Raw genomic sequence first — 14,541 nt, forward strand, 5'->3', positions numbered from 1 at the left:
AAGTACATAAGGTTTACAGTGCAATCTAAGTGCTTTATTAGGCGACGTGGGATTTGGTTGAGTAGGCAGGAAAGTGCAGATGAGCAGTTTGGTGAAGATGAGTCCTAGTGATCTAAGAAGTGAGTGCAATGTCTGCTCTGAACACCTAGAAGCATTTGGGTTTTTTGATGTTGGTATGTGGTTGTGTCAACACAAATATCTCTGCTAATTGAAGGCTGGAGTTGCTGTGATTATAACAATAGGCTCTCTTTTTTCTCTTTTTTTCCTCTCTTTTTTTTTTTTCCTCTCTTTTTCTCTCCCTTGACACTTTGCTGTCCTGGCTCCCTGTTGCTGCTGTGTTATCAATGAGCTCCTTCTGTGTATGGTTTTCTAATGTGATTTTCAATGATGTTTGTCTTGCGACCTTCACATGCATCTGTTCCTGCACTTCCATCGCTCAGTTTGTGAACATCCAGAGTTATCTAATGTCTGGGATTTTTAAACAGCAAGTAACAGTTTTTTTTAGAATGCATAAATTTCTGGTACCTGAAGCTTTTAAGACAGCAATGGGGAGAGGTCCAGGGTATTATATGTAAGTGGTTTCATGTGGACTACAATTTGAGCCCATGTTCCAGGTAATACCTTCATGAAAATTCAGACCCTCATGGGGGAGCAAAATCTGTGTTGTGTAGTGCTTCCTCGTTTGTCTTGATTAGCACTTCTGAAACATGTTGTTCGAAGCTCTGTAGCAGTGGGACAGATTAAAGCTCACCTTTAGACTGACTTCTTTGGTGGGTAACCTGTTTCCTTCTGGTCAGCTGTTGGTAAGCCTAATGGTCCAGGTGCTAGAATTTTCATCCCAGCCGCTTCTGTCATAAGAGATATGTATTGATCACTAAAGGTATATAGTGGTAATAGTTTTATCTTTCTTTTTATTATCTTTCTCTTTACAGTAAAATATTGCAGAGAATTATAATGGTTTGTACAACAGAGCTGTGTTCACATATATCTGACTTCAGGATTTATGTATTTTAAACTAAGAAAATTCCTTTGTTCCACATAGAAACTGTATGCTCAAATAACTATTTCTGACAGTAGCTCATAGTAAGTAAATTGAGATGAAATGAATGTGTGACCAGGGTAGACAACTTTTAATATGTGAGGAGAGAGTAGGGTATTATGTATGTCTTCTTAAGAAAATTAGTTCAAAAGCTTTTCCATTTAGCTTGGTTATTCAAATTGTATTAAAGATTTCACCACGTATAGTATGTTAATATTTTTATTTCTGATTTTTCTCTCAGCTGCAAGAGAATCCATCTGGTTAGAAAGAGAAGAGAGAGCCCGGCAACATTATGAAAAACACCTAGAGGAACGCAGAAAGAAGCTAGAAGAGCAGAGACTAAAGGAAGAGAGAAGGCGAGCTGCCGTAGAAGAAAAGCGAAGGCAGAGAATAGAAGAAGATAAGGTAAGAATGAATGTCATGAAAACACTTTTCAACTTACTTTTACCATAAGATACGGTACTATCAAACTGTTTCTTTACGAGTTGATGGAAAGGATGCAACATAAGCCATGGTCAGCATGAGAGAGTGTGTGAAAGAGGATTTTAAGCCTTACTTGCACAGATACTGCTTCTGAAGTGCCCTTTATGCATCAAACCGAATTAAGTAGAGTGTGTCTGGATTCGAGCATATGGCACTGCACAAACTCATGCAGAAAAATGCAAATTGGGTCAGTTTTATATGGTTGTCTGTTAATTCTTAGCTATTCAGTATAAGGGTAGCTAAATATTAGTTGCCCTAACAAAACCTTTAAGAAAGTGAGTGTGTAAGGAAATATGCTCTTGGCTGATTTGTCTCACTTAAGCTGGGAACTACATGCAGCGTGATTCTACGAAAGTCAGCTCATCCTTGTAGGTTTTTTGGTTCCTCTTTCCCACGGTTCTAGTAATTAGTAGGTGGGAGATAAAAGGTGTGAAGTAGCCTTAGGGTGTGTTTCTGTAGTGGCTACCATAACAGGGCCGCTGTTTTTTCTCTGCAGGACTCAAACAGATCTTACCTTTTCAAAATTACAGTAAATATTTAATATACATTTATTAAATAAAGCTAACTTATTTATAGCTTAATTACTGCTTAATCCTGTTCTAGAGTTAGGATGATTCATCTGAGTGTGTGTCTTAGTAGGCAGCACATAAGCTTAAAAACAACTCCAAGATGCCTGCTAGGTTGTGTCCATGTGGAGGGTAGCAGGGTTTGATGAGAAGATTAAGTTTAAAAACCCAATAGTATGCAAATATATTATCCTGTTGTACTTAAGGAACGACATGAAGCTGTTGTACGTCGCACAATTGAAAGAAGCCAGAAGCCAAAACAAAAGCAAAACAGGTGGTCCTGGGGAGGAGCACTACATAACCGCATTAATAACACAGGTAAAGAGGGAGGCTTCGTTTGCTAGCCAGTTTCCCTGCCCTACCAGTTAACTGGAATTTACTTTGCTTCTGTTAAAAGGAAGGATGATTCAGTGTATGCTGGTTTAAATTCTTTGCTCTTGATCTTATTATTGCTAGCAATGGCATGTTTCTGACATTCTCGCGTAGCAAAAAGATAACAAGAAGAAATCTGAACAAAAGCTAAAACTTGTTTCAGGAGTTGACTAACTGTAACTATCTTGCTACAGCTTCTCGCTTCTGCTGCTTTGCTGTTGTTTGTGTGCGTATATGTGGGTGTGCTTGTGCTGTGTCAATCTTGTGATCCAAGCTACTGTGTGCAAATGCTAAGTACTGTGCTCAAAAAATAGGTCTGGTGGAAATGACCAAATACAGAGATTAAAACAGACACAAGGAAGAAAAATTGTTCTTTGTAATAAGTTATCTGTACAAGGTACAGATGTTTTGGGAGATGAAGTCCCTTTTTTTCCCTAGAAAAATGTAAAGATGGGCAAATTAAGTTTAAGTGAATTTTAGCTATATGCTTTTTCCCCCCAATTATTACCTCTAACTTAATCTGTCAATCGTTAATGTGTATATGCCCTGTTAAATATGACTTGAACCCAAAAAAGAGCACTTATCCTTTATTTCTTTCACCAGCAAGTGGTACTTAGAATTATTCCCTTCCTACTCTAATGTGTGGATTTCAATGTGTCCAACCTTTCATCAAGGAGGAAAAAAAAAGGTTTAGAAAAGAATGCTCTGAAATCTTTGTCATAAATAAGTTCAATAAACAGTTACTTTTCATAAAAGGTTACTTTTTTGCTTAACTCTGTATAACTTATTTGATTTTTATTTTCTTTACTGTGAAAAATCATTGTCTTGCATTCTGTCCCTAGGTTATTTTTTTGAATCATCATTCACCTTTCTCGATTTAGCAGGCCTGGAGCACCACTTCAGATCTCTGGGTGGTGCTAGAAAACCTGGTACATAATTGCTGTGGTTTGTTGATTCCTTTACCCATAGCTAGTTCTCAGGAAATGAGATCATCAGTAACTAAACCACCCTCATGTAGTTGCAATGCATGCTTAACACCATGCTGATAGATTAGAACTGTTGTTAGTACCAGATTTTTTCATTATTATTTATTTTTACTATGGAGAGTTACTACTGGCTGACTCTAAAGATTTGGCACAATTCTGAAATGAAGCATAATATTCTGTCTACTGGAATTCAAGGAGACCCAATACTACATGTACACAGGACTTACAATTATTTTGCACATGAACACAGAAATATAACCAGTTGCACTGGGTGATGTGTTGCTCGTGGATACTTTAATTATTTTTTTAGAACAACGAAACTGGCAATCTACCAGGCAATGGATTGCATTTGGCCTATTCTACGTTTATAGGATTCACATTGCCAACACTTACACACAAATCCTCATGCTGAATTTCATTTATTTAAACAATGTTCATGGACACAAAAGAAGTGTTGGCATGCCAAATACAAGAGGTGATTTTTCATTTTGTCATTTGTCATCTTCAGAAACCTATTTTAGGCAGTACACCCTTTATGCCAAACGCAGAAACTTTTTTGGTATACTGATATACTATACATTCTCTCAGCTATAGGTTAGATATAAGAGATCAAAATCCCCATCCCATTCCCGCAAATACTGTTCTGACAAAGATCTGTGCCACATGAAGCCCGAGTATCCTGTCTCCAGTACCGACTCGCACACAGCACACTTCAGTGTTACCCCATAGATCAGTGTGGGATAATCTTGCCAGCCTACAGAGGTCTTGTTCTTAGCCATTTAGGTTTCTCCTTAAAATCCTTTCCTGAGTTTTATCCCCCTTCCAGTACCCAGTTTGCTGTTTCTGTACCCTCACTGAGTCGTTGTAACCTTAGACAAAGTGAGCAAATAATCGCATGGGGTAGGGGAGAATCTTTCTTCACCCCAACCGGTTATAGTGACTCCTGTATAGTTCATCGACCTGGGGAGGGTAAAGGTATTTTTCATGCGCTGTATTTCTATGAATTTTTTTTGTACACAGTGCGTATACTTTAATCCAGTAGATCAGAACAGGTAAATACAATGTTGATGTACTTGTTATAGATAAACAATCGTAGATAATATTTCAGCAACATCTTCCTTAACACTGTCAGTGTCCTGAGTTTGTATCTGCTTCCAAAACAGTATGTGAACGTATTTTTGCACACAGAGAATATGAATCAGCAGAGCATTTAGGCATATGCTCAAGCCTCATTACATTTCAGCATGGTTGAATGCTTTGCTGGGTAGCGCTGAGGTTCGGTACATGCTAAAATGTAAGCGGAAGCAGAACTGACTCTTCCAGAACTGACCCTCTCTTACGAATGTCAGATTTCCAAATGGAAATTTGCAATGGAGGACATGTAGTTGATGCAGGTAGCTTTGTTAGGGTTTTTTGTAGTTGTTTGGGTTTTTTTAGAGCAAAGAAATCATGTAGCTGGCCTGTTCAGCTTGTTCTTCCTCTTCTGTCATTGCTAGCAATCTTCATGTGACACACACACGTACACAAAGTGTGTGCGATCTGCACTCTTGAAATAACCACCACCCCTCAGTAGGGTGCAGATGCAGTTGCTCAGGCACATAATGTAATACTGCTCTAAAATGTACAGAACATAAAAGAAAAATAGGACCCTTTAGTATTATATACGAAGCATGTGCATTACAAGTAGTCTCTAGCCTTCCACAGAGACTCATTTTTTTTACCTGCGAAACTGTGTGCAGTTTTGGATTGACTAACTACAACTTCATTCACAGCAGGTAGAAAATGACTCTGTGGTGGGGATTTTATCACTTACACATAACTACGTGGTTTTTGACTCAATCATTTAATTCTTTTCGTATTTACGCTTGCTTCCCTTGTGCACTAGTCTTCCCATAATCTGTCAGCATTGTAGTGTCACGATATTGACCTTTTGCCTAGTAACAGTGCCCTGTCTAATATCACCTTTTATTTGGGTACTAAGGGGTTTTTTTATGAATAACCTGACATTACCAAGCATGTTGGTCCTTCCCTGAAACTTTCTGTTGTAAGTCATGAGTAAGGTTTTTCTGAAAATATTGAAAGGAACAAGGAAATATCATCTTGTCTACTAGTGTCCACTTTAAATCCTCCATTAAGTCCTTGGATTGCAACCTGATTGAATGATAATCAATGAACAGACTATAATTTTAGACATTTGAATCTGCAATTAAATGGTTTTGTGCCCAGTCTTTGAGTCGCCTGTACAACGTCTGCTGAGAAGTCCATTCTATTTTGAAAGTTCTTGTGGTAGAGCAGGAGTGACTTAGTCATGTTTTCCTCCTCCCACTAGCGAGCTAGGAACTTGCACTACTGCATGTGGCTGTCAATTAGCATTATCTCCATTTGTTTTAGATCCAGACAGGCGATCTGTTTCAACAATGAACCTTTCGAAACATGTTGATCCAGTCATTAACAAGCGGCTCTCCTCCTCATCTGCAACATTACTAAATTCTCCAGACAGAGGTACAGTTTCAAAGGAAAAAAAAAAAAAAAGGAAGAGCAAGAAAGAATGTTCTATATTGATGTATTACTTTGCACATAAACCAAGCTTCTGAAGTCATTTTCTGTACTTCATCTAAGTGGGAGCAAAAAGACTTCAAATGTGAAAAGTAAATGGTTGAACATTTTTTCCTGTGAGAATAAATATATATTTCTTGTTTTTTAAAACAAGAGAACTTACCTAAACAATCTTACTTTAGCAAATGATAAAAGCAGTGCTTCTGTCAGGTTTTTAGTAAATGAGGTACAACTATTGAACGAGTACATCGCTCCATAGTACATGCAACCATGTGTGACCTTTTATTTGCGTTAGGCCATTTTGTCATTATTTTGTTTTCCTTTCTTCTTTGGTAGTAGTTCTTGAATATCTAAGAATATGTTGCATGAAGCTTTCAAGCAGTTATTTTATTACCATTTCTCATTATTTTTACTGAAGAGGTATGGGTATTTTTCATATGGTCTGTTTATTGACTTTTTGTGTCCAGTTACTTTTCAAAGATTGCTTGATTTCAGTGTATGTTTTTGATGTTTATGACTCTGCACAGATGATAAACAATCAATCTTTTAAAAATTAATGTAGCTGAATTGCTGCCTCTGTTCTGAGGATTTATAAGATTGAAGCATTGAGCTTAAAGGAGTTTTAGAAAAGAATGTCTCTTGTATAACTTGTGCAAAGAGCTTTACAGAAAAGTACTTGGTAGGGACTTTTTGTCCTCTACTGAGAATGAGAAGTTCTGTCCCATTTCAGTCCAGATAAATGCATGTTTTCAAAAACAGTTTTTAGAACGGAACTTTGATTGTGTTGCAGAACTGATCAGTAGACATCATTATTTGTGTGTCTTAACTAAGTGCTGTGTTTTACGTGCATGCTTGTACATGTGTATCTGGTTGATTTGATGAGCCATGTTAATCCTAGTGGGCAAACCTAGCTGTAGAGTCTGATAACTTGCAAAAAAATACAGCATTATATTAGGAAATAATTTATTCCAAAACTCCAATAATTTTTTGCTCTGAATGTTGAAATCCAGTCAGTTTTAATCTTATTAGTTTTTCACGTGTATATATATTTTTCCAGGTGGTTGCTGTTCTTTGACAGGGGATGCTTCTTTGAGGAAGGATCTTGCGGGGGGAGGGGCGAAACAGCATCAGGCAGTAAATATGAAGGATAGTCTCTTATGGACTGTAACTCGTTGTGTGACAGTTTCTGCCACCCATTTCAAATTCAGGAGAAGTTAGGCTGAACGGTAGGCAGCCCAACGGTGGGGAAAGAAATATGCAAGTGACGGCCACATGTCAAAAACGTTAAATGTTGAGGCATTCCTTGCTTGGCGTTTTCATTAAAACTGCACAGAACTCTTCAGAAGTCTCCTATGTCTTTCACAGACTCCCAAGACAGAAAGCAAATCCAAACACTGTAGGTGCTTTCTTGTGCAAAGTCATATACCTAAATCTAGTTGAGCATGTATCTGGAGAAGTGCTACTGGTCTCTCCGGCGGCCTTGACATCTTAAGGCAAATGCTTTAAGGAAGGCTCTAACTGTTTGCTCCCTATCTCACCTTCCAGAGGGCACCCAATCACACTTTGCCTGTGATGCATACTCCTACCTGCAAAGCAGCGAGCTGGAGATGAGGATGATAAGCTTACCCTAAGTGGCTTATAGCTGTCATCAAGAAAACGCCTTCTGTTAAGCAGCACCTTTTTACCATTTGAAGGACAGGATTTTTTTATTTATTTTTTTTTTCTTCCCCCAGCAAAAGACAAAAGTTTTCATTAACTAATTGCCTAAAAGACTGGTTAACTCCTACTCAAGTATAGTATAGCTATCTGGCTCTTTATCACAGTTCTACAGTTGGGCAGCTAGAACTGGCCTCTCGTTATGCTTTTATGTTAATGGTACAGATCTGAGTAGTTGAAACTGACAAAACATGAACACACACATTCAGGTGGAGAAAGCTGCTGTTGACCAATAAATTTTGGTAATTGTGCTCTTTAAGGAAAGTTTAGCAAGTGGATAATACTTTAGATGAGGTATGAGTTACACACTTCCTTAGTTTTGAAAAGCAAAACATGCACCACAGTTGTGTTCCTCCTCCTCTCTGCAGTGCTTTTTCTCGCAAACAAGTGATGGTCTCAATCACTGCATCACCTTTTCCACCACCTTTATAGAAGAAATTTGTGGGCTCCACTCTTGGTTCCTGTTGAAGGGGAATCTGAGCATGGAGTAGTTTTCCCCATCTACTCCTCACCATGTTTGTGGCTCTGTATGAGCAACACACCACTGTTACCAGTGAGAGTCTCCTCTGTGGTGCTCATCAGGAGACCTCTTAAATCCCTGTCTCCCATCTGTTCCTAGAACTTAATCAGATGCTGCTGTTTGCTTACTTGCAATTTATTCTGCTGCTGCTAAGACAATTTTACAGTGTTCAGTTTGTCTATCCTGAAGACAAATACAGATGATTCAATCCACTGTTGCCAGCTCCCTGGGACTTTGTTACAAGTTAGGCTATAAAGATCTTCTTCGATCTGTGTAACCTGCTTGTAGCTGGGGATAGGGGTTCTCGCACCAGCAACCTTATCAGGAATGTGTTTCCTGTGTGGAAATAAAGAGCAGACAGACCTAAGAATGATAACCTAACACAGCATGAGAACAAAAAATATCGTTTCCCTTTGTCTGTCAGATGGTCTGAAGAACTAAATCTTGGAAACATCACCATAAGGCATTAAAAGCAAAAAGAGCAAGAAAAAAAGTTGACCCCATTGTTTCAAAGTCAATCTTATTATTTTGTGATGCTCTTTGTTTTGTATTCTGTTCACAAGGTGTGCTTCAGTGTGAATTGGACACCAAAGTTAAGTTGTTCAAAGCGTTTAGGTGTACTTGTACCAAGTACTCTTGTACTTGGAACTCAGTGGGCAAAAGCTTATTTGGCTTTTCTAGGTTAATGGTGATGCTGATAGAGTATGTATTGAAAGTGTCAAATATGGTGCTTTCAGGGAGCTGTGCATTTGGAAAATTCAGTTTGTGATGACCTTGATCCGCGAAGTCAGGGTGTATTTAAATGAACTCTAAACCCATTTTAGAGATTGAGGGAGACTTCACACCAAGCTCCTGGCCAAAGCTACTTTGACACCTCTGAATCAGGCCCATTGCTTTTATGGAGAGTGGATTTTTTGATGGTGTCTCTTTGCTCACTGTTGGTGTGTATCAGCTAGCTTTCCCCCAGACGCTGCCTCGCTGCTGTTGGCTGGCTGCTGTGGGCACACAATTGCTTCCAGGAGGTGATGTGGGTACAAGCTCCCCTGTGTTAGGGGCAAAGATAAGAGTATTAAACCATGCTCATAGGGGTAAATGACAGGGGATAGGTGAGACATGGAAACTTAGTGTTTCAAGTCATCAGGCTCTTATCTGTGTCCTCTTGAGACTACTTCATCTCTGGGGCCTTATGTGTAAGGTCTGCGGCTGGCCCACAGGGCCATGTTACAGTGTGACATTTACTTATCAGCTGTCCGCAGCTGTACAGATGAACTCCAAGAAACTGATAGTATCCATAGTACTGATTTAGTGGCCTGAAATTTCAGGGATTGCTTTCTGAAGCTGTATGATCTTTGTGTTAAACTACGGTGGAAGAGTCTCTTCAGACTCATCCATGCTCATGCCTGTGAGCCTCGCCTAGCCTGAGACCACAAAAAAAGAATCTGTTGTCTCGCAACAGTAGCTTTGAACAGTGATCATACTGAGCATGGTGCCTGCAGAAGAAAGGAAGCAAAGATTTTACCATTATTGCATCCAGTTTAATGGCAGTTCTGTGATTTTTCTTCATTGTTAAATTACAAGCTTAATGATAATGTGTGTGCTGTAATGGAGGTCTCTGTAGGGTGTTTTGTGTCTCTCTATAATCTGTACCAGTGCAGAATGGAACCATTAATCACAAAGAGCTCTGGCAGTTGTACATTGTGTAAGGACACTTATCCAGAGAGCCTGCTGTGTTTGAGAGTCCTATATTTCTATAGTAATGCCCCTTATTGAGTTAGCAGGATTTAGGGGAGCAATTCGAGAAGTGAAAAACAGCACTGAGGGCAGATTAGGCAATTATATCTTCATAGGATGAGATTGAGATCGGCCCCTCTTTTCATGGGGCTCAGCATGGAGTAGATTAAAGACAGATTCAGCGTTTATGGCTATTCAAAGTGATGGATCTCTACCTTTAAAAATGCAAATTAATCTCAGGTTTATTACAGCCAGTCGTTTCAGTGAATGTTTTAGAGACTGAGCCTCATAAATTCAAGCTGCAGTTTTGTTGCTGTAAACACCAAACTAAGGCCAATGAATGCTGAGATGCAAGAAGTCTTGATTTCACTTGCAACATCAAGATTATTGCTATGGTCTAAGCTGATTACAATGAACTGCTATGGGAACTAGTTGAACGTTTTTTGTGATGCTTAATGCAATTTGTTTTGCTATACAATTTGTGATGCTATAATACAATTTGTTGCATCAGACCGTCAAAGAAACATCTAGTCCAATGTGAAAAATAACTTAGAGGGCTCTTTTGGTTACTACTTCACCATGAACAATGTTTAAATAGTGTTTTTTAAAAAGTAAAGAAATTTTACAAGGCAAAAAGACAACCTAAATTTGCATTAGGCAATATTGAGAAAAGCAAGGCATGGGAGTGATTGCAGGCAGGTCAATGTGTAGTGTGTTTTCAAAACAGACTAACAGTGCCAAAAGTTGGCTCTTGTTGCTGTTCTAAATTGAAAATTATCGCTAGTAGGATTTTTGACAGAATTAATGATCAAATGTACTTACTGTATTCTGTGCCTTAATGTATTACTGAGACAACTGTAGCTGCTGGGCTTGGTATCTGCAGTTGAGGCGCATTGTAACCTTTTGCGATGCTTTGACAAAACCTCTTTTCTTTGGCACCATTCTTTGTATAGTAGTAAGCAATCTTTGGTTTTTTTCTTGCTAGGCTGGCAGACTGTGGAAAGTGTTTTACTAATTGGTCTGTCTTGTTACTACAAGACTATATACCTTATGTGTAGAAAGAGCTTGGGACACAAACATCTCTGTCAAAATCTGTATTTAGGAGTGGCAACCGCTCTCTTAGTACAGAAGTTATCCTATCATTCCTAATAGGGAATGTGGCATATGTGCAAAATATCACATGAATTTTGATAACACTTTGCCATAATGCCACAGACAGTAACACAAATTAAATGTTCATATATATATATATATATGTTCCTATAGGAATTCCTCTACTAAAATGGAGTAAGAATAAAATGCAAAACGCTGAATGATTGTATGTTTTTGTTCTCTGAAGGACAGTGCCAAGAGTTTCATGGTATGTAGTAGTGAGGAGATAATACTAATACTTCTGCAGCATGTAGTTATTTGTGATGAGTTTGATCTAACATCTTGCTTGTATGGTGCATGTTCAGCTCGCCGTCTACAGCTCAGTCCATGGGAGAGCAGCATCGTTAGCAGGCTTCTGACGCCCACTCACTCATTCCTGGCCCGAAGTAAAAGCACAGCTGCATTGTCTGGAGATGCAGGTAAAACTATAAGAACAGGGCCTTCGTGTCTCAGACGCTTATTTTTCCAGATTCCCTGTGGGATGTTGTAAAGTTATTGATCTAATTATGAATGTACGGTAGCATCCCAGAATGCGCTTGAATGTCCGTGATTACATTGTGTGACAGCATGAAAACTTGTTTGTACACTTGTTCGCTATGTCTCTTTATCTCACCACCTCTTTCTGAATTTCTCTTGCCTTGTCATAGGTGCAATACATGAATACAACACACACACAGGGTGACAGTGTCATGCTGTCCATGGCTGTTTAAGGAAATGCCCACAATGCTGTAAAGAGCTGATTCAGCACACCCAATGCTAAGGCTGTGAGCTGCTTGCTGCAAAAAATAGTTTCACTCTGTACCACGAGACTTCCCACATGGAACAAATTCGACTTGCAGAAAGATAGGCGCTGGGTCCAGTGGACTTAATACACGTGAAGTTAAATGTGCAGGTTTAGTGAGGTTACGATAATTGTAAACTCTGCCAACCCCAGAACGGCTCTGTGATGTACTAAAATTAACAAAAGGGGAAAATTAACATCTAGAAATATGAAAATATTGCTAGGTGGTAACTTAAAGCATAGGCAAAACTGTATTCCAGAGACAACCAGGCTGTACCTGCCTCTCATGTGTTTTAGGCAGGTGACAGCTGCCTCTCCTCTTATCATAGGATGCACTAGGGACTTTAGCATTACAATAGTATGCTGCTGCACATGCTGAATATCTAGTCTAGGCAGGTCTTTCCTGTCTGATATGGACAGGATTTTTATTCTAATTAAAGCATGTAGAAGGTAAGAAGGAATAGAGATCTGCTAAGATTACTCTTAAAGAAGCTTTCACTTAAGAACTCTTATAACTAATTAGGCTGCAGTACATTTCCACAAGGGTAGCACCGTAGGAGAAAAAATGTGGATGATATTCTGCAAACAGTGGAATTAACATGTACAAAATTCCTTTTTGCTCTTCACGAACAGCAGTTTTAAAAATGAGTGCTTAATATCATCTACCAAGCAGAATACTGGAAATTCAGCTCTTCATTAGGGAATAGTTGAAAAATCAGTGACTTAATTTTGTAAGGGGTTACCACTTAATTTTGTAAGTGGTTACTTTACTGGAGCAAGTATGAAGATTTTTTATTTTTTGTGACTCCTATTGTTTGTGCTGTGCAATAAACTCTAATCTGAGCGGAATATTGAGAAAAATTGCAAATAGCAGAAATGGCTGATTTGTCAGTCATCAGTCTGAGGTAATTCCCCCTGGAATGCCTTCCCTATGCTAACTGGAACTGTACCACCCAGAAGAATAATCCAACTGCTCATTGTTTTCCAGGTATTATTCTCTAGGAGCAATAACTGCAATCCCTTCATGCAGGACACTTCCTGGAGATTAATGATCAGGTGGTGGTAATGGCTCACAGCTGTGCTCTGAGCACTCCGCTCATCCCAGCCTGTCATTATTCCCTAGAAAATTACCCTGCCCTTTGGCTGTAAAGATAAATTACAATGCAAAAAATCAAAATCAAATTAAATATGGATTCACGTCCTTAAATTTTAAGTGAGCTATTAGGGACATCCAGCATAAGAGTACACCTGGATCTTTTTAAAATAACCCTGTAAAACCAAAATGTGTGTTTAAAGGACTCTCCAAAAGCTCCTCTGAATAGATGTAATCTTGTTGGTACAAGATTCACTGGGAGTGCTTCCTAAAGCATTGTTTGGCAACATCGCAAATGAAAATGAACTGCTTGTCTTTTAGTGCTTATGATGTCATCCTTGGTGGCAACTTCAGATAATTGACATGCAGCAAGAGAATTAATTCACAGAGGGTGGGAGCCACACAGATTATAAGATGTTTAAAACAAACAAAACCCCCTGTTTTCTTGTTTCTTGATTTATTTATTTTTTATTTTTTTAAATTTATTTTTTAAGCCAGTCATCTGAAAATACCTCATTAAATATAAATCCCTATAAATGATAAGGCAAGCATGAATTCCCTTGCTGTAACACTTACACGAGACTCTCTTTATTCATAATGTTAATCTCAGTGCAGGAGAATTTGCAGCGTTAGTACTGTTAAGTCTATGAGCTCTTCCTGTAACAGCAGCTGTTCTGTTCTACTGTATGTAGAACTGCATTCTTTCAAGTGTGCTGAGAGGGGGATCTACAGGCAAGGAGGCTGGGGGTTTTTTTAGCAAGAAATTTTCTTTTCCCCCTTTTTTTAAATTTTTTTTAAAATTTATTTTTTTATTAAAAAAAAAAAGGATAGGGAAGATACCATATAGAAGCTCTACTTTTCCTTCAAGTAACATGCTGAATAATAATTATGCTAAGACTGTATTAAATGCCCAGGAAAGACAAACAGGAGCAGGCAAATAAAACTCTGCAGTAATTACGTTGTTTTCCCCAGTCTTCTCCTTCAGTTAAATCAAGAGAAGGCGCAAGAGTACTTTGCTCAAGAAGTTCATCATGATACGTTTTGTAGTGTTACAGTTCTCTCTGAATATGTAATTGGAACACCGTATGCCTGATGAACTGCCATTTGGTAATAGTCTTTGTCCTTGTGCAAACTGAGGAAAACTGCCATCCTGGTTACTCATACAAATATTAATTTCCAAGTTGATTTGTTGTTGTTAGCCCGTTGCTGCTGTTAGTTTTTGTAATGTGTAAAATAGTTTGCAGTCGAGAATGTATTTGAGTCAGTTGTTATTCTAGCTTTATCAAGAAATATTAAAAGTTGTTAAATGGACGGTCTTCAAATATTCCTAAATGAGGGATTTTTAAAAACACATCACTTGCTGAAAATTGTAAATAGCAATTTTGATTTCCTAGATGAAGCTGGTTTTTATTGTTAATGTGTTTTGATCTTTGTGTGTATGTCTCCTTTTATTTTCCTCAACTTCCAAGACCGATTAATAGGCCATCTGATTTAATTTGATTATTTTCTGTTCCGAATGTAACTGAAACTCATGGCAGTGCATATA

General features: G+C 38.4%; 1 protein-coding gene across 10 annotated transcripts in view; it reads left to right on the forward strand.

Moving 5' to 3' along the window:
- The window catches only part of MAP7 (microtubule associated protein 7), a 119,514-nt gene that overhangs the window by 82,766 nt on the left and 22,207 nt on the right, over positions 1 to 14,541 (forward strand). For all 10 annotated transcript variants that reach the window (XM_074580625.1, XM_074580626.1, XM_074580629.1 and 7 more), the window contains exons 4-7: positions 1,281 to 1,444; positions 2,295 to 2,406; positions 5,838 to 5,948; positions 11,427 to 11,540. In XM_074580625.1, coding sequence (XP_074436726.1) covers positions 1,281 to 1,444; positions 2,295 to 2,406; positions 5,838 to 5,948; positions 11,427 to 11,540 — 501 coding nt within the window. The remainder of the gene's footprint in view (positions 1 to 1,280; positions 1,445 to 2,294; positions 2,407 to 5,837; positions 5,949 to 11,426; positions 11,541 to 14,541) is intronic.

The sequence above is a fragment of the Larus michahellis genome, chromosome 3, assembly GCF_964199755.1.
Source record: "Larus michahellis chromosome 3, bLarMic1.1, whole genome shotgun sequence".
Taxonomy (NCBI): domain Eukaryota; kingdom Metazoa; phylum Chordata; class Aves; order Charadriiformes; family Laridae; genus Larus; species Larus michahellis.